This window comes from Pelophylax lessonae (assembly GCF_965119305.1).
Source record: "Pelophylax lessonae genome assembly, chromosome: 4".
NCBI lineage: Eukaryota > Metazoa > Chordata > Amphibia > Anura > Ranidae > Pelophylax > Pelophylax lessonae.
The window spans coordinates 248,018,549-248,044,363 of record NC_138771.1 but is presented as its reverse complement, the minus strand read 5'-3'; the positions used below and the strand labels follow the sequence as shown (position 1 = coordinate 248,044,363).

General features: G+C 40.2%; 1 protein-coding gene across 1 annotated transcript; it reads right to left on the bottom strand.

The window, feature by feature from the left end:
- Nucleotides 1-297: 297 nt before the first annotated feature.
- LOC309552012 (CD276 antigen homolog) lies at nt 298-22,267 on the bottom strand. The gene is made up of 5 exons (XM_082252755.1): nt 22,193-22,267; nt 15,522-15,604; nt 13,808-14,143; nt 4,891-5,016; nt 298-426 (listed from the first exon to the last, which is right to left on the bottom strand). Exons 2-5 carry the CDS (start codon nt 15,568-15,570, stop codon nt 422-424), a joined length of 516 nt encoding a protein of 171 aa, XP_082108881.1. The 5' UTR covers nt 15,571-15,604; nt 22,193-22,267; the 3' UTR covers nt 298-421.
- Nucleotides 22,268-25,815: the final 3,548 nt, after the last annotated feature.

Sequence of the window (25,815 nt, the reverse complement as noted above, 5' to 3'; positions counted from 1 at the left end):
GACAGAAAGTTTAAGGCCCAAAGGGAACGTTCAAACTATAACTCACAGAAATAAAAAATATCAAGTGTAATTCAACTGCTACAACCAGCCAAAAAGGAATTGGTGGAATTTAAAAACACCCCTGATGTAATGCCCTGGGTGCATCATACCAATACCATACAAACTCTAATGTAGGCTAAAAAGTTGAAAGGAGATCATACATACTGTAAACCACATATGCACAGAGCTATACATAAAATCTAATGATTCGTTATTATACAAAAGAGATCAAAAAGTGGAACAAAATCAATCCATAATGCATCATTAAAATCAAAAATTCAACAAATTAAGTTTAATGAATCCGTACCCTAACGCAACAGTATTATGTCTACTTGTTTCATGGGAACCGATTAATTAGGACTCAGGCACATAATATGAATCTTCAATCTGTCAATATAAAAAAAATATATTAATGATTTTATGTGCATACAAAAGTATATATGTGTACATTCAAGAATGTTTACTATCAAAATCAACTTGCCTTCACATAGAAAAGCCCACTAATATTGACACGCAAAACCATGTAAAAGTATTATGTGATTAAAGGTGTATAGTTTGACTTTTTTGATTTTGATGTGCGATAACCCGTAAATAGTGTTGAGCGAACACGGACTGTATTATTCGGGTTCGTACCGAATAATTGGATTTTTGTTACCCGAACACGGACCCGAAAACTTTACTGTATGTTCGGGTTTAAAATCCGTGTTCGGTCATTTTGTTTCCTGTTTTGTATGTAATGGCGCGCTTTTAATGGCGGGCTTTCAACAGCCAATCAACAAGCGTTTAACTGGTGTGCGCCATCCCAGCCATGCCTACTAATGTATTAGTAGCTGTGATTGGCCATCTGAAGCATGTGACCCATGTCTTTATAAGTTCGAGAGTCACAGCGCGGTGCGTCATTCTGCTCTAGTTTAGGGAGAGAGCACACATCATACGTGCTGTCTGCTGATTAGGGACAGACAGTGAAAAATTGTGTCCGAAAAGAATGCAGGGACAGGTCGGAGTGTAGGCAGGGAAAGTTTTTGAGCATTTTAGGGACAGGCTGGAGTGATTAGGCAGGGACAGTCTACATCGATTTTGCTGTGTGGGGGGTGGTGCAGTGAACGATCTTTTTGAGCATTTTAGGGACAGGCTGGAGTGATTAGGCAGGGACAGTCTACATCGATTTTGCTGTGTGGGGGGTGGTGCAGTAAACAATCTTTTTGAGCATTTTAGGGACAGGCTGGAGTGATTAGGCAGGGACAGTCTACATCGATTTTGCTGTGTGGGGGGTGGTGCAGTGAACAATCTTTTTGAGCATTTTAGGGACAGGCTGGAGTGATTAGGCAGGGACAGTCTACATCAATTTTGCTGTGTGGGGGGTGGTGCAGTGAACGATCTTTTTGCCCTCACTTGAGCCCACTGAGGAGGAGGAGGAGGAGGAGGAGGGAGAAAAAAGTCTATTTTTATCAGTCTATTGTGTGCAGCGTTCAGCTATATTTTACTACAGATTGCTGTTCTAATCTGCTATTAAAAAATTTAGTTAAAGGGGAATTTTTTTTAAGAGCACTTGCCATGCTCTTAACTATGTTTTGCTGCCATTTGCAGCACTCTAGCCTTTTCCATTGGTGTTTTAGAGCCATTTTAGTGCCTGAAAGTTCGGGTCCCCATTGACTTCAATGGGGTTCGGTGTCCGGGTAAAGTTTGGAAAAAGTCCGGGACACGGACCCGGCCTTTTTTTTTCAAGTTCGGCCGAACCCGCCGAACACGAACATCCAGGTGTCTGCTCAACTCTACCCGTAAAGGCTCCTAAAGCATTGCCTATGTAGAATTTTGGGCACAATAGAGTTTTTGTGATTTCACAGGAGTTCACAATGTTACGGCTTGACATGTTTGGTATCTCTTTACTTGACATAACCCCATCTTTTATATTTTACCAACAAAAAGGTATTATATTGTGTTTGTTTGCACTAAGATTCATTTCAGTGTATTTTTTCCCCAAAATTTGTGTTTGATAAATAGCTGCACAAATATCATGTGACATAAAAAATTGCAGCTACCATCATTTCATTCTTCATGTCACTGCATTCAGAAAATATATACTTTTTGGGGTGAGGGGGTTTACAGTATCAGTATTTTTTCTTTTAGTTGGACTGGAGATACACTATATTACCAAAAGTATTGGAACGCCTGCCTTTGCACGCACATGAACTTTAATGGCATCCCAGTCTTAGTCCGCAGGGTTCAATAAAGAGTTGGCCAACCCGTTGCAGCTATAACAGCTTTAACCCTTCTGGGAAGGCTGTCGGCATGGTTTAGGAGTGTATCTATGGGAATGTTTGATCATTCTTCCAGGAAACGGATTTGTGAGGTCAGGCACTGATGTTGGAGAGAAGGCCTGGCGTGCAGTCTGCGCTCTTTTGGGTTGAGGTCAGGACTTTGTGCAGGCCAGTCAAGTTCCTCCACCTCAAACTCGCTCATCCATGTCTTTATGGACCTTGCTTTGTGCACTTGTCCAAATCATGTGGTGGAGGGCGGGATTATGGTGTGGGGTAGTTTTTCAGGGGTTTGGCTTGGCCCCTTAGTTCCAGTGAACGGAAATATTAAGGCGTCAGCATATCAAGACGTTTTGGACAATTTTATGCTCCCAACTTTGTGGGAACAGTTTGGATATGGCCCTTCCTTTTATAGCATTACTGCACACTAGTGAACAAAGCAAGGTCCATAAAGACATGAATAGGTGAAGTGCCTGACCTCACAAATGCACTTCTGGAAGAATGGTCAAACATTCCTATAGACACACTCCTAAACCTTGTGGACAGCCTTCCCAGAAGAGTTGAAGCTGTTATAGCTGCAAAGGGTGGGCTAACTCCATATTGAACCCTACCAATGTTGCCAGCCACTTTAATCATCACCATAATGGCGATACTTAATTGGTGGGAGTACAGATCTTTGAGAAGATTAGTGTACCCAAGAGAGGAGGTGATGTATTTAGACTTCTCTTTTGGATTTTTCAGTTTAAGACACGCATACCATATGTGTTGAACTTTGAATGGGACATAACACATTTTTATAACTAAAACCCTTTTATTTATACCAAATAGGGGATTTGTATTTAATTTGTCCCATTCCATTGTTTAACTATGTATGCAGTTTTTTTTGGTATGTACTTCCACTGGTTTTGTTACACTTATCACTATTATGTTTATTTTTATTTTTATTATTGATTTGGGATACACCATACACCATATTTATATATGGCTCTATAAAAGTTCTCATCTAGTATTCTCTGGGATAATAAAGTAGTAGTTACCCCTCTAATGATATTTGGTTGTTTCCCATATGAGTGTTTGTGGCTAGTGCTGGTTCCATTTGGGGAGTGTGAGGCCGTAATTGGGCCATGATGGTAGTCTTTAAACATGTAAAGGATTTTTTAGGGTTAAATATTTACCTTTCATCTTTATATTTATATATATATATTTTTTCATTTTTGCATTTATTTCTATTTATATATAAGCGCCGGTTCACACTGCAGCGACGCTACTCGGAGGTCGCGGTGCGAGCAGCGCGCCACGACCTCGGAGCGGCCGCCACGGACTTCATAACATTGAAGTCTATGGCGGTCGCCTCCGGGTCGCCCCAAAGAAGCTCCGGACCCTTTTTCTAGGTCGGAGCGACTTGTGTCGCTCCTATTAGAATGGGTCCGCAGCTTCCCTATGGGAGGCGACCTGCAGCGACCTGTGAGGCGACCAGGTCGCCTCACAGGTCGCCCTAGTGTGAACCGGCACTAATAGTTCCATTAATGCCCTATTCCAGTGTAGCTTCTCCTTTTGTACACATTTGGACTTGTGGTTTTTGATAATGATGATGATATCTGGACAGCGGATTTGTTAAAGTCGTCCGTTGTTCCCTTTGTTTGAATATTTGCTTTCATATCCCTTTTTGTGTTCATAAGATGTTCCATGTGATGTATTACATCACGCATCATGAATGTGAAAGATATTATGGCTATAACATGTATTTTGTGTATCATAAAAACATTTTTTCATTTACTTGTATGTATGTTTGTATGCTACTAAGTTGCAGATAGTCTGCATATATATATAAATATTTTTGTTTGTTTGTTTTTTTTTTCTTCTTTTTTTTTATATGTATTTTTATTTGCAAATTTTATTTGTATTCTGTTGCAAACCTTTTCTCTTGTCTCTTGTTCGTGTATTATATTCATATTTTATACTATTTTTGGGTATTGTGTGATTATGTTCTCTATACAAATGTTTTTATTGGGAGCATGGAAATGGTCAAGCAATTAGTCGGCAATTAAAACACAGGTGGTTCGAGGTGTGTTTTGTCTTTGAACCCATTCCTTAAATAACATGTGTTTTTGCTATATCGATGTTGTGAACAAGCACGGTGTGTCGTATGAAACGCGTTAACCTTTCTACCTGTCCCATGTCTGTCTGGTCGGACGATGAATAAAGGAACTTTATAATCTTATCTCAGCTGTGGAGTGCAGCCATTTCTTTCTTTGGTATCTTCATGGTCAATGGTGGTGAGCCGGGGCGAGCACCTGCAATGGATTTGTTGTACTTTTTCCTTTGGGCCTGAGCGGTGTATGTATGTTTGTTGAACCCTACGGACTAAGACTGGGATACCATTAAAGTTGAGGTGCGTGGAAAGGCAGGTGTCACAATACTTTTGGTAATATAGTGTATTCTTTAAAAGAGAAATTGTATTGTCTACCTTCCCCATCCTACTTATATGCAACATAGTTTTGCAGTATTACAGGTATACTTTGAAAATTACTTCTACAATTGGCATCTGGAAATGTTCACCGCTAATGTTTTATAATATGCTGTATACAGTATGTACCTGTTCTTCCTCTGCTTCTCTTTCTTCGCCTTAGAAAAATGCATGTTGGAACTACGATGCAGAAAATTACCACAGGCAGTGAAGTAGCGATTATTGAACTTTCGTTTGTATATCCATATGTTTTTTCTGAAATACAGAAGGAGTGAGAACTCATTTTGAAAGGTTCCCTGCAAACACATAACATTTCCAGTCATTTTCCTGTAGTGCAAATGAAAACACCATATCAAATTGCTGTTTGCTGTAACTAGAGATGAACAAATATGAAAACATCTGCTGTGTTTCAGAAATCTGGTTCTAGGAACTGGATCTGGCAATAATAATTTTATAAAACATGAAAACACACCACATGGGCTTGTATCCTTATAGCTAGAAGGCCATCAAGAATATTTTTTTTTTCCAACAAGTAATCAAGAATATTAACCCACTGCAAAACATTCATACTAACCAGTGTGTCCAAAAGCATCATTGTTGGTGCCCCAAGCGCTACTAAAGCAGTATAAGCTGCCTTGCAAAAAAATGGCAGCCCATGTTTACCGTTGCGGTATTCCTCCTTAGCTCCATGGACTACGGAGTTGTGAGAATCCTTTGTGTAAGTGGTTTTTGTGCACCTTTTCTTGTTACAATTGTTTAATTAGGTCAATGGACCACATTACTAATTCGACCCTGGAAAAATATAGTCCTAAAGTCCACAAGTTGCACTTAACAAACAAAAAACTGCATGTCCATTCACCACTTCTGCTGCCTTTCGTAACTGTTGTTCAAATAAACCTGAATTCAAAAAGTATTGATCAGTTATGTTATAAGTATAATCATAATAATTTATTCTCTCTGGAGAAGAGACGCCTGAAAGGGGACATGATAGCAATTTACAAATACCTCAATTGTGATCTCAGCATAGGAAAAAAACAATTTAGTCTCAAGGAGTGTAAGAGCACATGTGGCCACACAATGAGATTAGAGGAGAGGCAGTTTAACCTTAAGCTACATAATGGGTTTTTCACCTTTGTAAGGGTGATAAGATTGTTGAACTCTCTTCCACAATTGGTGGTAACTGCGGGGAGTATAGCTACTCTTAAAAGACTCTTTGACGTGCATCTCAAAGATCACAACATTCAGGGTTATAGGAAATGAATACGTCCACACCTACACCTACAGGTTGAACTGGCTGGACTGTTGTCTTTATTCAACCTCAACTACTATGTAACTATAAGGGTATAACTATATACCTCTTACCTCCATATATATATACAGTGCCTTGCAAAAGTATTTGGCCCCCTGGAACTTTGCGACCTTTTGCCACATTTCAGGCTTCAAACATAAAGATATAAAACTGTAATTTTTTGTGAAGAATCAACAACAAGTGGGACACAATCATCAAGTGGAACAAAATTTATTGGATATTTCAAACTTTGTTAACAAATAAAAAACTGAAAAATTGGGCGTGCAAAATTATTCAGCCCCCTTAAGTTAATACTTTGTAGCGCCACCTTTTTGCTGCGATTACAACTGTAAGTAGCTTGGGGTATGTCTCTATCAGTTTTGCACATCGAGAGACTGAAATTTTTGCCCATTCCTCCTTGCAAAACAGCTCGAGCTCAGTGAGGTTGGATGGAGAGCGTTTGTGAACAGCAGTTTTCAGTTCTTTCCACAGATTCTTGATTGGATTCAGGTCTAGAGATACATGATCCTAATAATACTAGGGCCTTTCCACTGCATCGTTTAAAAGAAAACTGGGTTCAAGAAGAGTTTACACCTAAACCATCTCACATCATATTACTTACATTCACGCTCTATCCTCCTAGATAAAGCCTCGTACAAACGCAACGATTTTCCGCCGACCGGTCGTCCGTCTTTTGTCCAGAGTGCATGTCTATTGGTTGGAATGTGCTCTAGACTGCACACGAATTTTCCCGCATGACAGAATTCTACTTCAGAAGTCATGTGTTGGATTGCTTTCTATGTGTTCTTTCATCTCTGAGCATGCCTAGTCTTGCTCATAAGATTTTTCCCCATCGAAATCTGTACTAATGAGACGAAAATCGGACGTGTTTTGACGGTCGACAAAAATTATATAGCCTGTACACCAGGATTTTTTCGGCCGAAAAGTCGGAGTCGGTTGTCGGAAGCACCATACTAACAAGCCGAAAATCGGCAGATCGGTCGTCGGACGAAATTTCCCGGCCGAATTTCTTCTCGTGTGTACGGGGATTTAGATACAGGGTAAATCACCTGCCTGTACTCTTTTTCTCTTGTACACAATTCTCTCTCATTAGAAATATCCTGTTGCTGGTCAATTTTATGCTGTTCTATCATCTGCAGTTTTTTAATTCATTAGGAGAGCCTGATAGAACTTGCCCGAGACAGGACAGTTTTGCATCAGTAAGAATAGGGACAGCTACAGCGATCTATTTGGGACAAGCCAAGCCAGACATTATTTCTTAGATCTCTTTTTCTCAACTTTAGCTGTAACAAGTATATGAAAAATGAACCGTAGGTGATGACTTCTAGCAATTTAGGTGGGAACAATAAGAATTTTCTACGCCAACTGGCATTCATGCTACTGCACAATGTTTTTCAGACAAGACTCCAATAATGTGCTACACTTGCTACTAGCTTAGCATTACTTTCTCATCAGAATTCTAATGAACTACAATTATTTTAACATGTTAGATCAATGTTTTGGTGTCCATTGCAGAAAAGCTGCAGCCATTGTACACTCAGATCAAACTTAGTTTATCCTAGGGGGATCCACCTCTTTTAACTTGTGTAGGCTTTTAACTAATATACAGGCCACATATGACATATTAAAGAGCAGCAGACAGGGTTGCACTCTATCACCTCTGTTATTCACCCTAGAGATAGAACCACTGGCAAAACTCTCTTAACATTCTACGAGGAGGTGAGCTGTGAGCTAGATAGGGGCAGACCAGCGGATGTGGTGTACTTGGATTTCGCTAAGGCATTTGATACAGTTCCCCACAAGCGCTTAATTTATAAAATAAGGTCTGCAGGTATCGACAGCAGGGTTTGCTCTTGGATACGGAATTGGCTTAAAGGGCGTGTCCAAAGGGTGGTAATAAACAGCGCATACTCAGACTGGTCTGAGGTTGTAAGCGGGGTGCCCCAGGGCTCAGTCCTGGGACCAACCTTGTTCAATTTATTCATAAACAACATTGAGGACGGGATCAGTAGTGCGTTATCAGTTTTTGCAGATGACACAAAATTGGCCAGGGCAATAACTGCACAGCATGAAGCAGATATCCTACAGAATGACCTGGACAAAATAACAGAGTGGGCAACGACATGGCAAATGGAGAAGTGTAAGGTTTTGCATTTGGGGACTAAAAACATAAAAACACAATACACGTTAGGAGGGGAACCCTTGGGGGAATCAAAAATGGAGAAGGATCTGGGAGTCTTGGTTGATGATAGATTAGGCAACAGCATGCAACGTCAAGCGGCAGCTGCCAAGGCCAGCAGAATATTAGCATGCATAAAGAAAGGGATGTATTCCAGAGATAAGACTATAATCCTTCCACTTTATAAAACTCTGATCCGACCGCATCTGGAGTATTCTGTCCAGTTCTGGTCGCCAGTCCTCAGGAGGGATGTGTTGGAGCTGGAGAGAGTCCAGAGAAGGGCAACTAAACTAATTAGGGGATTGGAGGACCTTGACTATGAAGAGCGTCTGCAATCGCTCGATTTATTCTCCCTGGAGAAGAGATGTCTGAGGGGGGACATGATAGCAATTTATAAATATCTTAATGGGGATCCCAGCTTAGAAAAAAAGCTGTTCATTCAAAGGGATTGCATGAGGACTCGAGGGCATACAATGCGATTAGAGGAGAAGCGTTTTAACCTCAGGCAACGTGGGGGGTTCTTTACTGTTAGTGCTACAAGATTGTGGAATTCTCTACCACAAGAGGTGGTTTCTGCGGGTAGTATGGTGGCTTTCAAAAGACTCTTAGACTTGCATCTCAAGGATCAGAACATTCAGGGGTATGTGAGATGATTACAGCCACACACACCTACACAGGTTGAACTGGATGGACTATTGTCTTTATTCAACCTCACCTACTATGTAACTATGCAACTATGTAAAAACTGAAAAGATCCAACTCCACTACAGCAGGGCTAGTTGTTAAAGAGCTGAAAAGAAAATGCGTCTCTTTCTGCGAATGATATGCTTATTTATTTAGCAAATCCTTGTTCTACTCTATTGAGTGTCATCCAGAGATTTGGATAATTCTCAGGTTTTTGCAAAAATTGGGAAAAATCTATAATTTTTCCACTGGATCAGGATGTACTTCTATTCCAGCTTCCTATTCACCTAAAGCTGTTAAAAGGTTTCCAATATTTAGGGATAATAATAGAACAATCTCTCCCACAATTAAGAATAATCCAGACCCTCTTATAAGTAAATTCAAAAATACCATTAAAGTCTACGCTCATCTCCCCTTAACTCTGTTAGGAAGGATAAACATTTTAAAAACGATTTTCCTGTCACGCTTCCTCTATATACTTAGTGGCTCTCCAGTGTACATACCCAAACACTGATTTCGGGTGTTTGGTTCAACACTTACATCCTTTATATGGGGAGGCAATACTGGTAAGGTAGCCAAAGACAACCTATAGTTGCCTATTCTGGAAGGGGGTCTGGCTGTTTCCAACCCCCAAACCCATGACATTGCCTCTCAATTGACCCATGCCCATTGGTGGTTTTACCCTGAGACTAATAACGCTGCTTTGGCTTTGTAAGCATGGAACAAAGAGTCTTGAGGACTGCCGTTATTGTCTACGTAATAAATGGGGTACAGTCTCTGGACTCAGGGCCAGCCTGGAGGGGAGCGGAAGCGATCTCCAAACATGCAATAAAACAGAGAGAGCAGGCGCCTCTGAGTATAAACTGTGAATGATTTAATAGTGAAGGACACAATAAAAACTCACATAAAAGAACGTAGGATCAGGCACACGGGGTGTCTGGTGTGCAGGGTCTGCATGAGGCCGCCTTTAGGGTCTTTGTATGGCCGCTTGTGTTGTTGTCCTGACCAGCAGGATGTGAGGATGGTGGTCCGAGGGCTGGACCGCAGGGTGAGCCGCAGTCTTCGTGTATGTGTAACCGGCGTGTTTGTGACGCATTTCGGAGCATGGGCATTGGGGTAGGCTGCCAGAGCATGCTCCTTTTTTTCAGCTGCTTGAAATTGACATACGAGGCTAAGGAATTTCATAAAATCTGGACCCTATGGGTAGGTTCTGTTAATACTATACCACCTGATGGTTGATGCATATTTATGGGTTATCGAATACTTGTATTACACTGGTTATTGAACTGTTTTATTCTGTGTGTATGATCTGCAGCCCACAGATAATAGCTGTCTTATGATTCCTTCTGATCCTGCATATGTTTATGTTGTGAAAAATTTCTTTAATTTACATGCCTTTTAGCTGCATTACAACATTATATCGAATGGACATTTTGTCTCTGTATTGCACACTGTTTTTGTGAGAGCAATGGTTGCTTGCATTTGTATTTTTGGGAAAAACTACTGTACCTTTAAAAAAAAAAAAAAAAAAAAAAATTCTGCAGTCATAGGGTATACAGGTGCTTCTCAAAAAATTTGAATATCATCAAAAAGTTAACTAATTTCAGTAATTCAATTCAAAAAGTACAACTCATATATAGATGTGTTACACACAGAGTGATATATTTCAAGCATTTCATTCTTTTAATTTTGAGGATTATGGCTTACAGCTAGTGAAAACCCAAAATTCAGCATCTCAGGAAATTAAAATATTACATAAGACCAATAAAAAAAGGATTTTTAATACAGAAATGTTGGCTTATTGAAAAGTATGTCAATGTACAGTATAGTATGCACTCAATACTGATCGGGGCTCCTTTTGCATGAATTACTGCATCAATGCGGCGGGGCATGGAGGTGATCAGCCTGTGGCACTGCTGAGGTGTTATGGAAGCCCAGGTTGATAGCAGCCTTCAGCTCGTCTGCATTGTTGGGTCTGGTGTCTCTCATCTTCCTTTTGACAATACCCTACAGATTATCTATGGGGTTTAGGTCAGACGAGTTTGCTGGCCAATCAAGTACAGTGCACACATGATCATTAAACCTGGTATTGGTACTTTTGGCAGTGGGAGCAGGTGTCAATTCCTAAAATCAGCATCTCCATAAAGCTGGTCAGCAGAGGGAAGCATGAAGTGTTCTAAAATTTCCTGGTAGAGGGCTGCGCTGACATTGGACTTGATAAAACACAGTGGACCAACACCAACAGATGACATGGCTCCCCTAATCATCACTGTCTGCGGAAACTTCACACTGGACCTCATGCAACTTGGATTCTGTGGCTCTCTACTCTTCCTCCAGACTCTGGGACCTTGATTTCCAAATGAAATGCTACATTTTCCACAGTCTGTGATTGGGGAGCCATGTCATCTGCTGGTGTTGGTCCACTGTGTTTTATCAAGTCCAAAGTCAGCGCAGCCCTCTACCAGGAAATTCAACAAGCACTTCATGTTTCCCTTTGCTGACCGGCTTTATGGAGATGCTGATTTAATTTTTCAGCAGGACTTGGCACCTGCCCACACTGCTAAAAGTACCATTACCTGGTTTAATGATCATGGTATCACTGTGCTTGATCGGCCAGCAAACTCACCTGACCTAAACCCCATAAAGAATCTGTGGGGTATTGTCAACAGGAAGATTAGAGACACCAGACCCAACAATGCAGATGAGCTAAAAGCAACTATCAAAGCAACCTGGGCTTCCATAACACCTCAGCAGTGCCACAGGCTGATCACCTTCATACCACGCTGTATTGATGCAGTAATTTATGCAAAAGAAGCCCAGACTAAGTATTGGTATAGTGCATATTACACTGTACATAGACTTCCTTTTCAGTTAGCCAACATTCCTTTTTTTATTATTGGTCTTATGTAATATTCTAATTTTCTGAGATAGAGTTTTGGGTTTTCCTTAGCTGTAAGCCATAATCATCAAAATTAAAAGAATGAAATGCTTGAAATATATCACTCTGTGTGTAACACATCAATATAAAATATATGAGTTTCACTTTTTTAATTGAATTACTGAAATAAATTAACTTTTTGATGAAATTATAATTTTTTGAGTTGCACCTGTATATGCCTACAGACGTCTGACTTTCCAGATTTGTATGAAGGGTAGAGAACTCCACGCTTATGGAATATTGGATGTAATGGGCAATATAGACTGCTGCCTCCCTATATTATAGTCGAAAGACTATATAATATGGAGAAGGGGGGGTAGGGGGTGGCGCTGTCTGTTTGCTAGAAGAGATAATAAAGTGCCAAGTGTGGAAATACTATCAACATGTGGTGAAAATATTAATAAATAAATTAAAACCGATATATAAACATGGTATGTAAAAATGGTGTAATGAACAGTGAATCAAAGTGACATGTGCATATACCTCACCGTTAAGGTGACGTGTGCTATATTAGTAAAAGTGGTGATGTTGGAATAAAATAGCAATATATGACTAACAGTATATATACACTATACAGATGATATAAAAGGTGATATTGTCAATGGATAAACACAAATAAATATAAGTGCAGCAGTGCATAAAGTGATACAAGTGACAGCCCCAATTTAAAGTGACATTGCTAAATAATATATAAACTGGATGATAACAAATCCTCCTCATAAAATATATACGAAAGATAAGAATATATGTGGCTAATATGTGAAGAAAAAAATTAATTAGGGAAAAAATGGGGCTATATTGTGCCTATAAAGTGACACGTGCGTGAAGGACCAAAGTGATATGTCCAAATTCCAACAACAGGACAAATTAGTGATAGATTGATAGTAGATCAGTATTAGTCTGTTTCAAATAAGGCAGTGATGGGTGACAGTCCTAGAAAGGTGATTGTGGGATTCTTCGTGTATACTTTACACAATACCGAATAACCCCGTGGTGGGTGGTGAGGTACCCGGTGACCCCTACGATATACAGCACACTCACCAGAGATACCCACCCCACACAGGGGTACAAGGCGTGTATATATTGATGTATGGGTGGTAGGTCCTCACTCCTTCTCCAGGTCCAGGAAGGGACGTCTGGGAGGATCCCTGGTGGTCCAAGGGTGAAAGGTCTGGGCTATATATTATAAGGGTCTATTGGGGTCTGGGAATATCCACTCTGGGGGTCCGTGGTGGTATGGGACAAGTGATCAAAAAGTAGAAAGGCACATAGCGTAATACTGTAGATACAGTTTATTATTTCAATAGACAGGGTAAAAGGTACTCACAAACGAAAATTGTCAAGCAGGCAGTGAATCCGAGCGTCCGGAACGCTATGCGGAATTTGGACATATCATTTTGGTCCTTCACGCACGTGTCACTTTATAGGCACAATATAGCCCCCATTTTTTCCCCTCATTAATTTTTTTCTTCACATATTAGCCACATATATTCTTATCTTTCCTATATATTTTATGAGGAGGATTTGTTATCATCCAGTTTATATATTATTTAGCAATGTCACTTTAAATTGGGGCTGTCACTATCACTTTATGCACTGCTGCACTTATATTTATTTGTGTTTATCCATTGACAATATCACCTTTTATATCATCTGTATAGTGTATATATACTGTTAGTCATATATTACTATTTTATTCCAACATCACCACTTTTACTAATATAGCACACGTCACCTTAACGGTGAGGTATATGCACATGTCACTTTGATTCACTGTTCATTACACCATTTTTACATACCATATTTATATACCGGTTTTCATTTATTCTTTCCAGATTTGTAACCCCTGTTTAGCCCCCGTGGCTCCTGTTACCTTGATGAGTTTGCCTGTTTCTGTTTTTAAACAAATAAGGCATTATTTCGTTGTATAACTTACCTTTAACAATGAGCTCTATATTAAAGGATTCATACCCTGTAATCCATACAACACATTCATATATCCCAGTGTCTGATACTTGTAGATTTTTTAGTAACAGGGACACATTTCCCTTAGAAAACTCCTTATGAAACAGCATTGTGCGTTTAGTAAATTTTTCATCCTGCGCTTCCCTTTGAAATGTCCCTTGAACAACATAATGAACAGGAAGGTTTTCACTTTTAAATTTCCAGAAAATACTAATTGTCGAGTGAGAAAATCTCTCATTAGGAGGGAAGAGGCAAGGCAGGATCACATCTTCATCTACAAATCCGGAGATTACCGTGCTGACATCAGCTGAAAGACAGCAAGTTAACAGTTCATTACAGCAAGATTTATTGAAAGAAAGTACTTTATATTTTAGAATGTGTTATTAACAGCAAGGAGAAATCTGATTGGCAGATATAAGCTATTCACTGTTCATTGTTATTTGTGCTGATCAGTTTAACCACTTCATGACTGGAAGGTTTTACACCCCCCCCCCCCCCCCTAATGACCAGGCCATTTTTTTTGGGATACAACACTGTGTTACTTTAACTAAAAGTTGCGCGGCCCTGTGACGCTGTACCCAAATAAAATTGATGTTCTTTTTTCCCCACAAATAGAGCTTTCTTTTCATGTTATTTGATTACCTCTGCAGTTTTTATTTTTTGCGCTATAAACAAAAAAGTAGCAAAAATTCTGAAAAAAAACCCCAATATTTCTTACTTCTTGCTCTAAAACACAGCCAATAAAAAAAATAAAAAGTCATCAATTTAGGCCAATATGTATTCTGCCGCATATTTTTGGTAAAAAAAAAATCCCAAGTGTATATTGACTGGTTTGCACAAAAGTTATCGCGTCTACAAACTAGGGGATAGATTTATGTCATTTTTATTTATTTTTTTACTAGTAATGGCGGCGATCAGTGATTTTTAGCGGGGCTGCAGTAGACAGATTGGACACCTAACTGACACTTTTGACGGGATCAGTAACATTACTACAGTAATCAGTGCTAAAAATATGCACTGTTACTGTACTAATGACACTGACAGGAAAGGGGTTAACACCAGGGGCGATCAAAGGGTAAGTCTGTCCCTAGGGGGTGCTTACTGTGTGGGGGTTGTACTTACTAGATGAACCAGAGATCTGTGTTCCTAAATAGCAGGAACACAGGATCCCTGTGTTCATCGCTGACAGAACAGCGGTCTGGCTTGTTTACACAGGCAGATAGTCATTCTGTCTCTATGGGGAGCGATCGCGGGTGGCCTTCTGAATGGCTCCCCCTCTGGCCAATCGTTGGCTATTACACGAAATGACGTACAGGTACGTAGTTTCGCATAATTAATCTTAGGAAAATGCTAATTTCATATAGGAATTCAATTAATAAAAAAAAAAATAAAAAAAAATCAGTGTTCATTTAGTAAAGGAGTATAGGCTGCACACTTAGAAAATTGAAGTTCCACTTTCAGCCTAGTAAATAAGGTGAGCACCCTAGTAAAAGCTCATGCCAATACAAAGCATGCTAATAACATACTATTGGAATTTTGAAATAACATGAAATAAATAGGTACAGTATACTCATCTCTGTTATGTATGGTATGCAATTTTTAAATCTATTGTATTTTTTACTATTCACAGAACAGCAGCAAACAATTTTACATGCAAATATTTTATATTTACATTTTTGTATTACCTGAAGGCAATAAAGATGTTAAAACAAGGATATGTGACAGAAGATACATCAAGGCAACTGTATCACTAATTCACTGTAGAGACCTACATTTAAAAAAAGATTTTAAAATGTAAAAGATAACTTTGATTGCAAATTTTTAAAAACATTTTGTTACCTGTTAATATTTAAAACGAATAAAAGCAAACAAAAGGGCTAGAAGTGATTAGTGCAGAAGTAATTTTATTGATTAATACCTACAGGAAAGCCTATAATAAAGCTTGTCCATAGGCAGAGTAAATATCTCCTAAGTATGCCCCATTTAGGAGATATTTATTTAGTAGCAGCCGGTGATGTCACCGGCGCATGCGCACTAAGCTTTCAATGAATGGCATGCAGCAGCAATACAAGTTAGCAAATCCATTACTGTGCAATAAGATTTTTAGTGGTTTACTACTGCCTTAAAGCACAACTTCACTTTTGTTGAGAAAAAACATTCCCCTCTGGGTGATCTATGTACATTAGGATTTTAACAAACTTTGTTGCGGATTCCTATCTTTTGTTATTCTGAAATCCCTTTTGTTCCTCTGTGCCCCTGTGCTGAGTGGTTCAAATGGGAGTGGTTTCATAATTATCTATCAGCTGTGGCAGCTGCAGGGCTCTAATGAGGAAATCTGCTGGGCCTGCATCCCTTTAGACGTGTTCCTATTGAGGGTATCTCACCAAAAATGAAAATTTTTTTGCAGGGGATGCCAGAAATGTGACTTGTTTCTTAGGCAGACTTCTAGGAAAATTGGTGAGCCAATCACACAAGCAGGAAATTATGTTTCTGAGGGGTGGTCAGTACACATTCTGTGTACAGAACACCTCCAGGTAGCCATACTGCATTGCATTTTCAGAAAATTACAACAGCTGTAGATTGAAAAGGAAAGGTAATTTTTAATAACATTCAATTACAATATGATTTGTGTCACAATTGTATACACTATATTGATTTTTCTTTATTTGCTGATTTTTTTCCCCCACAAAAGTGCAGTTACCCTTAAAAGCAACAGAAGAGATATACTTATACCATCTGCGATTCTTTCCAATGGCCCCAATGTCACTTCACTGTACATTAGTGGAGAAAGGGTCATGGAAGGAACTACAGCACTTGGCAGGGGACCAGGCATGGTACACATCTGAATGTATTATTCTTTACCCTGTAGACCCTATTTTTTCAGTGTTTTCCAAAATGTAGTATTTCTACATTATTGTCGCTGTTAGTATTTTTATTGCTGTTTTTGTTTTATTTCTTTAGTTCATTTTTGTATCTGTAGATCTAACAAATATTGAGCAGTTTATTTTTATTTTTTTAGTGGGCTAATCATAATTGTAAGAAGGAGGAGCCAGGATTGCCAGCTGTCTGCTGCCCATTCATGCAAAAAACAGTGGTACACTCTGGATGATATCAAATGATAGCAACCAACCTACCAAAGCTAATAGGTGGTGTTCCTGGAGCCTATAGTTAATAGAAGGGAGGGGAGATGAAAGCAAATGAAGTAGCCATCAAAAGGGGCCCCAAAAGGAACAAACTGCGGTATCTCCTAGAAAAACATCAATTTTATTAATGACAATTTATGAAAAAAAGTATCATCGTACCGTCACCACACTATAATAAAAACATCAGTATGACAATGTTGTCATATACTTAAAAACAGATGACCCGGGCTCACATGCATACTCCCAATCACACACTGAAAAGGGCAGCGGAGGGTGGGAGCTATAGAGGTGATTGGTGGAAAACCCCTTGGTGACAGCTAGTGCTCCACAAGTGAGGACTGAAGGGAGTTGATGGGGTAGGGGCTCTGGTAAAACACAGTGTGGATGTAACAGAGTTCTCCACTGAGTAATGATGACAGTCTCAGATGTAGTGCTACAGCACAGAGACAAAGTGCAAAGTGATAGCGATTTGCAAATACCTCAACGGTGATCTCAGCATAGAAAAAAAACTATTCAGTCCCAAGGAATGCATGAGGACACGAGGCCATACAATGCGATTAGAGGAGAAGAGATTTAAACTTAGGCTACGCAAAGGGTTTTTCACAGTAAGGCTACAAGATTGTGGAACTCTCTACCACAAATGGTAGTAACTGCAGGGAGTATGGCTACTTTTAAAAGACTCTTGGACCTACATCTCAAGTGTAACGGAACCTCAGACCCACACTGTACTTGTGGTCTTCCGCCAGTATTTGGCTTCCTCGCAGTCATGAACATATCAAATCCTAGCCGCCGTCATATAAAGCTAGCCTGACACTTAGCTTGTACTAGAATCACTCTTTATTGAACAAGAAACAGACTTTTTATAGACTTGAGAAGTATTTCAGTCACTACATGAACAATGACTGGAATATTTACCCAAAACATCACACAATGGTTAGATAACGAGGTACCGCTGACTCATGGCTAATCCCAATTAACATGCTAATTAAACAGTACACTTAAGCCAGCCTGGAAGTCCAGACTGCCGGCATCAAAGCTAAAACTAGATACAATACACATATAAACACACAGTAAGTCAGCATAATTCAATGATGTCTGGAAGACAGGTGTTTGAGCTGGTGACATTAATATCTGTTACAAGTCTGACCAACTGAAGCAGTCCAAACCATCAATTTATCGGTAACATAGTTTTTTCAGTCTCAGTGACGGCACATACTGTCACATCAAGGATCAAAACATTCAGGGGTATGAGAAATGAATACGTCCACACACACATACACAGGTTGAACTGGATGGACTATCGTCTTTATTTAACCTCAACTACTATGTTACTATGTAAGTCTCATCCATCGGTTACACAGTCTAAGGTCATTATTGTGTTAGAAGAGCCAGGGGAAAAAAACAGCTGTTTCAATGAATCAGCTATCTGCACATGTAGAGAGTAAATCAGCAGCACATTCCTTCATGAGGCTGGGATAGCAGAGGAAAGTGAAAGTAAACAGAACATACACGTGCAGTCATCACAGAGTGTGTAGCAAGATCAGTGGATCTGGGAGAGCCCTCCCATTGGTCATCTCACCCACAGCCAGGACAGGGCCTGCAGGTTGCTCCAAGGTGTATCCCTTCCGTGTCTGCTAGCTCCCCCTTAATTGCTGCTGCAGTAATTCTAGCTAGTTCAGGGTACTCCCGTGAAGGAATCATTACAGCACGTCATGTGACCCACCCCACGTGACCATCCATGAGCTGCTGTCCCACACTGAATGGAACACTCTGGCAGCATTAACTGAGACTTATGCTTTGCACTTTGTCATTGCTCAGTAGAGAACTTGGTTACATCTGCACTGTGCTTTACCAGAGCACCTACCCCATCAACTTCCTTCAGTCCTCACTTGTGGAGCACTAGTTGTCACCAAGGGGTTTTCCACCAATCACCTCTATAGCTCCCACCCTCCGCTGCCCTTTTCAGTGTGTGATTGGGAGTATGCATGTGAGCCCAGGTCATTTGTTTTTAATATATATTACAACGTTGTCATATTGATGTTTTTATTATAGTGTGGTGAAGGTATGATGATACCTTTTTCCATAATTTGTCACTAATAAAATTAATGTTTTTCTAAGAGATACTGCAGTTTGTTTCTTTTGGAGCCCCTTTTGATGGGCACTTCCTTGTGCTTTCATCCCCCCTCCCTTCCTGCTGCCCATCGATGTGTAGCACCCTCCTAGGTAGGTGCTAGTGAGAGAGTATAGTTTTGGTTCTGTCTGCTTATCAGAGGAAAAAGATAGAAAACAATCAGCGCAGACAGATGAACCTAAAGACTAAAATTGCAAGCTGGACACCAAAGATGAATCACTCTTATCTCATACAGAACCATTAATATATATATATAGTGCAGCACAATCAACATATCATTTTATTTTCATTCTATCATTTTATTTTATTTTATTTTATCATTTTATTTTATCATTTTATTTTATGAGTCCATAATAAAAGCCAGAAATCCCAGAACAGTCCATATGATGCAGGAAAAATGGACACCGATAGATCCCCTCCACCTGTGATTACAACGCGCTCACCTGAAATATAAAAATCAATGCTTTCCCTGAAAGGGTTAAACACCAGAGGCAGATTCCTCACACCCACGGCTTTATACATGGAACTGGTTAACTGGTCAAATCCGGACTGATTCCACTCACCGATAATTACAACATGAAATAAAAAGGCAATCGAAGTGCTCTCCGTTTTGAACTGTTTATTTAAAACATAAAATACAGGACCGCACTTACATAGATAAAAGCAGATGATAGCATAACAGCTCTCTCCGGTAACACCGCACCTCTGGTGAAGGGAGACGCAGTGCCGCTGCGAGAATCACAGCTTTCGACTACAGCTGATCAGAGGGTGGCGGTGGGTGACGAGCGGGTCCACCTCCCGTACATGGGACTTCATCAGCGGGGGTGAAGTCTCGCCGTCACCCTCATCCTAAAGCCCCGTACACACGTTCAGATAATCGGGCGACTTATCGTTCACATTTTGTTGCATGATACTAACATTGAATTCAACAATGTGTACAAACTGTAGGATTTTTGTCGTACAATTCGGGAAAAGCTTCCTGGTTGCTTAGCTACGTATCAGATGGTGCAAAACAAAAACAATGGCATCCAGACATTTTTTGTGCTATTTTAGTGTTTCTGTTCATGCGCGGTCTTTGTTGATCAGTTTTTAGCGGACGCATAGTGTACTGATGAAACGATTGTCATTCGCGGGGCTATCGTACGACAGAAGTTTTCCTGTTTGTCCCTTCGGATTTTGTTGGATGAACTGTCGTGATCGGCTGTCGAAAGCTGAGTACTAACGATTAGATTATCGTGCGATCAGGTCGAAAGCAAGTTTTATCGTACGATTATCGGAACGTGTGTACGGGGCATTAAATAGCATCAAGTGTCATAACTACGTATATGGCTGGAACACAAAAAGCCTCACACTGCCATCTACTGGTAAATTTTAAAATGACGACAAATGAGAAAATGCTTTTCTAACACAGATAACCAAACCTACTACAGATTCAATTAACATAATCACCCACCGCCATCACTACTGATCCTACACCCACAAAAAGGGAGATACATAAAATACATATATTAAATAAATAAAAACAAAGAAAATAAAACCATAAAATATTAAACCCCTCAAGATTATCTGTCGGAGATAAAGCAGTTGAGGTTGAACTCCACGTTCAACCCCAGCAGAGACAACACCCCTGTTTCAAAAATCCGAAATGATTTGCGCTCACTAAGCTGTCTGATAAAATGACCTCCTCTCCAGTGCTTCTTAACACGTTCAATGCCCCAGAACATGCCAAACATAACATCAAAAAAATGTAAGAATTTTATCGCTTATAGCACAGGGAAACAATATAACATCAGGGACCTCATTACATGTAATACGGAAGGTGTGGTATACATGTTGGAATGCAACTGCAGCTTCCAATATGTAGGCAGGACGTTGAGAGCCCTACATGTGAGAGTTGCTGAACATATCGGTAACATTAAGAAAGGTAAAGTCACACATAGTGTGTCCAAGCACTTCCGTATCCATTATAATAGAGATCCCAGAGAATTAAAATTCTGGGGCATTGAACGTGTTAAGAAGCACTGGAGAGGAGGTCATTTTATCAGACGGCTTAATTAGCGTGAATCATTTTGGATTTTTGAAACAGAGGTGTTGTCTCCGCTGGGGTTAAACGTGGAGTTCGACCTTAACTGCTTTATCTCCGACAGATGATCTTGAGGGGTTTAATATTTTATGGTTTTATTTTCTTTTTTTTTATGTATTTAATATATGTGCTTTGCTTCTGTGGGCACTACATCTTCTTTTCCAACCTCAGGGGTGTACCGCACTCAGCCGCAAGGGGAGCGCACTCTGCATCTCAGCCTTGGATCAGGTACATGATACTACCTGCCGGCTTTTAGACTTCTTTGGCATGTACAGTTAACTGTGCAAGTAATCCAGTGCCAGCCAATGAAGAAGCCGTTAGAAGATTGCCGCTGCTGGGGAAGGAGAGGTAAGCATCTCAAAATTCAGCTTTGCTTTAGCCATCTTTCACACTTGTGCAACCTGAAAGCCCCTCGACTTTGCCGTGACTTTGATGCAACTTTGACGTGACTTGGGGCAATGCCTGTGTAATCTTGAGGTCTATGGACCTCAAGTCGCATCAAAGTTGGACCAAAGTAGTGCAAGAACTACCTTGAAGTCGCACAGATATGAACGTTACCCATTGGAAATCATAGGGTACAACTTGTAAAGCGACTTTGTAGTCCCAGGTTGCAGGACAAGTCATACAAGTGTGAAAGGGGCCCTAAATTGATTTTTTTTTTCTCTAAACTCCCCTACTTGTTAGTCTATGTGTCCATGCACAGATAGGCTTTTAGCAGTGTTTAGTGGCAAGAGAGTTTAGGGACAGGAAAAAAAACCCTCTGCCAGTGCGTCCAGGAACAGCAGAGTTTGGGCAAAAAAAGGATTGATGCTAGGCATGTTTAGAGCTTGAGCATTAATTATTTAAATGGCCAGATTAAAATTAAACGCCCAAACGCTTGACGTGGGTATATGGGGGTATACATTGCTAAACACAATACATGCTGCTGCTAAGAGGAAGGCTTCTAGGAGAGTTTAGAAAACAACCAGTGTACATGAGGCCTTAACCAATGATTCATACCTGAAAGCTGAAGATTCCATCAGAAGAAAAGCTATTTTCTCTGCGGTGGTCCGTGTCTTCTACTTTCACTTCTTTCTGATAAAGAAATGGAAATACATTCACTTATTGGGGTTAAAAAATATATTCGTGCAAAAACTGAAAAATAACTCTTGCTCTGGACTGCATCACTGTATATCCTGTACTCACAATATTCCTCTTGTAAATCTTCATCATTTAGTCTTTGCTTGTGCCATACTGTGCTTTGTGGAGTGTCCCTGTCAGGAGTGCTGTGGTTTTTTGATGGTTGCTCAGCAATATGCTTTTCAAAAAGAAGAAAACAAGCTAAACAAGGAAGTACATGCAAATGAAAAGAACAAGCCTCTTTTAGGTTTAATGGTTTATGAGAAATAACATGATTTCAATTGCACACATACCTATTTACCTCTCCCTAGTTTTATTGTTATGCACTTTAACTGCTTGACGACTGCTTTGAAGTTTTGCCTGCTTTTTCTTTTAATCCTTTGGCTTCATGCACATGGGCAGAAAAAACATCCCTTTCCACTTCTTTTTTATGCCTCTGAATGCAGCTCCACACCTCCCAAAATTTTTGAGATGAAAACGAGGGACATCTTTTAGCAAAATTATGTAGGCATAGGACAAGGCCCCTGTCACGCTCCCTTAACCTCCTCCCACCCAGCCACTGCACATATATGGCCGGGTGGGAGCTTTCTCCTGAGTCGATGTTCCTGAACATCTTTTAGATGGAGGGTGATGTACCTGTGTCCCTCAGACACAGCACAACACCGCTTGGCAGGAGGGCTCTGTGATTGGCCTTCCTGATCACATGACGGCTGTGTCCAATCACAGCCATCATGTAATGTAAACACAGCCATTTTAACAGTGATCGGCTCTACTTCTCCTCACACAATGCCTGTCAGTTTGGAGAAGGAGAGCAGATCTGTGCTGCCAGCAGGGAATCAGTGAGTTTATAGCACTTTTACTGCTTTTCACTCACTGATCACCCACCTAGTGTCCCCAAAACAGTGTCCCCAACACAGTACTAACAGCTGTTACACATCTGTCCCAGTAAAATAATCTGTCCCAGTGAACATCTGGCACATCTGTCCATGATCATCTGGCACATCTGTCCACGATCATCTGGCACAGCTGTTCGTGATTATCTGCCACATCTGTCCATGATCATCTGGCGCGCATCATCTGCCACGTCTGTCTGTGATCATCTGCCACATCTGTCCATGATCATCTGGCACATATCACCTGCCACATCTGTCAGCAATCATCTGCCACATCTGTCTGTGATCATCTGCCAAATCTCTCCATGATCATCTGCCACTTCTGTCCATGATCATCTGCCACATCTGTAATCATCTGCCACATCTTTCTGTAATCATTTGCCACATCTGTCCATGAGCTGCCACATCTGTTCCTGTGAACATCTGCCACATCTGTCCCAGTGAATATCTACCACATCTGCCCCAGTGAACATCTGCCACATCCCAGTGATCAACATCTGTCACACATCTGTTCCAGGAATCATCTGCACACATCTGTCCACATGGCTAAAATATTATCCTGGGCCTTCAAAAATGTGATAGGTACTCAGGAAATTAAATGTGTAATTTATGGTTCTAGAATGCCTGATGGTGCTTCTTGGATGTTGGGCCTCTGTATGTGGCCAGGCTGTGGAAAAGTCTCACACGTGTGGTACCGCCATACTCAGGACGAGTATCAGAATGTATTTTGGGGTGTAATTTTTGCTATGTACATGCTATGTGTTAGAAATATCTTATAAATTCACAACTTTGTGTAAAAAAAAGTTTTCATTTTCTTTCCACATTTTGCAAAAACTTGTGGAAAAAAAAATGACATGTTCAAAAGACTCATTATGCCTCGTAGAATAAACATTGGGGTTTTTCTTTCCAAAACGGGGTCATTTTGTGGGTAATTCTATTGTCCTGGTGCTCCAGGGCCTTCAAAAATGTGATAGATACTCAGGAAATGAAATGTGTAATTTATGCCTTCAGAACGCCTGACGGTGCTACTTGGATGTGGGGGCTCTCTAGGTTTTTTTTTTTTTTTCTTTCACCATGGATCCCTGATATTGGAAGGAAATGGTAAACAGAATATAACTGAAAAAGGGCGCTGTTGCTAGTAATGTCATACAAGATAGAAAACAATAGTGTTCACTGTATAAATTGAAGGATATATATGAAAGAAAATCAAGGACATGGTGGGATATCGACTTCTTTAAGAAATATCTAGTGGAGCAAATATATCCTAAAGGTTTGAGAGTGTAGATGTTCCCTAGGATTAAAGAGGTGGATCCTGATTTTAAAAAGAGATGGGAAGACAACTTACAGCAGTGTACTAGAAATATGGTAGTTCTGTTAATGGACTATTATGAGAAACAATTGTCACAAATTAATCAGGATTTATAGGCAGCGTTGGATTCCTTGGCCCCACATAGACAAATACCGCAGGTAATATCAAAAGAGAAGGAAATTTGTCAAGCCATTGAAATACTAAATAGGGATATATCCGGAGAAAAGAATAAGAAATTAGAAAGGGATATAATGGCTTATGCCACCAATCAGGCCTATAAATAGGGAGCCACTCAAGGGAGGGGGCATTTTAGATCTAGTTGGAGAAGAAACCAGAGTTATGAGGAAAGCAGTCAGTCAGACAATGAGTCTGTCATTTCTAACAGAGGAGCCCTGTATGAGCCAAGGGCCAGGAGTAAAGGTCGCAATCACCAAAAATGCGGGAGTACATATAAAAGCAAAAATGATGAATTAGGGGATGAAGATTATTACCCCCGATTTAGATATTAGAAATGAACAAAGGCTAGGTGATTATATTTTAGCCCCCCAAAAAAGGGGGAGGACCCCCAAAAGGTGCAGAAGGAGGCGGCAATATAGATCATGCACCACAGACCAGTATTAAGGTACCCTATATAGTGGGAGCCCCTACACAAATGGGTCTGTCGACCCCGCTCCCCAAAAAATAGGGCCTGGACAAATTTGCTAACAAAGAGGGGGAGGGAAGTTTAAGATAGTCAATCTTTCAGGTATAGAGATAACCAAGCCTCAACTATCCCTTTTTGAAAAGGGACTTTCCTTTTGCCCAACTCAGATGGGTGACACATTTGACATCATTAAGGATGTCTATTGATTTGCCTGCAAACTGGTTTTGAACACCATGCATTGCAAACAATCTGAAGTACATCCATTAGGGGATTTGGGTGATTGGAAGGACCTTACAAGAAGGAAGAATTGTACCCTAAGGAATCTAACGGATATTTGGGAAGGTAATCATATTGACTCTGAGAAGGAATCCGAATAGGGCTTTGTTAATTTGATGGTTGCTCTAGAGCTAGAGGCAAGTGGAGGATGGACAGGCTGTCCTCCGTTTTGAAATAAACAGGTTTTTTTGAAGGAAATGGTACTGTACAAAAGATTACATGTTTTTTCCCCATTGTCAACATTTCCAGCAATTTCTGCATTTGTCAAAGCAGTGACGGGAGAAATTAGACATCTTTTAATGAGCTATATTGTCCATGACAATCTCAGCAATGATTAAAGAACAGCCCTTGATGAAATACATTTGAACCCCAGCCTGGTGAT

Excerpts from the sequence above, each read along its gene's own strand:
- LOC309552012 (XM_082252755.1), bottom strand. The coding sequence starts at position 15,570 with ATGTATCTTCTGTCACATATCCTTGTTTTAACATCTTTATTGCCTTCA. Across the intron at positions 14,144-15,521 it reads AACATCTTTATTGCCTTCAG|CTGATGTCAGCACGGTAATC; the intron begins GTAATACAAAAA and ends GCTGTCTTTCAG. Across the intron at positions 5,017-13,807 it reads TATAGAGCTCATTGTTAAAG|AAAAAACATATGGATATACA; the intron begins GTAAGTTATACA and ends TCTGTATTTCAG.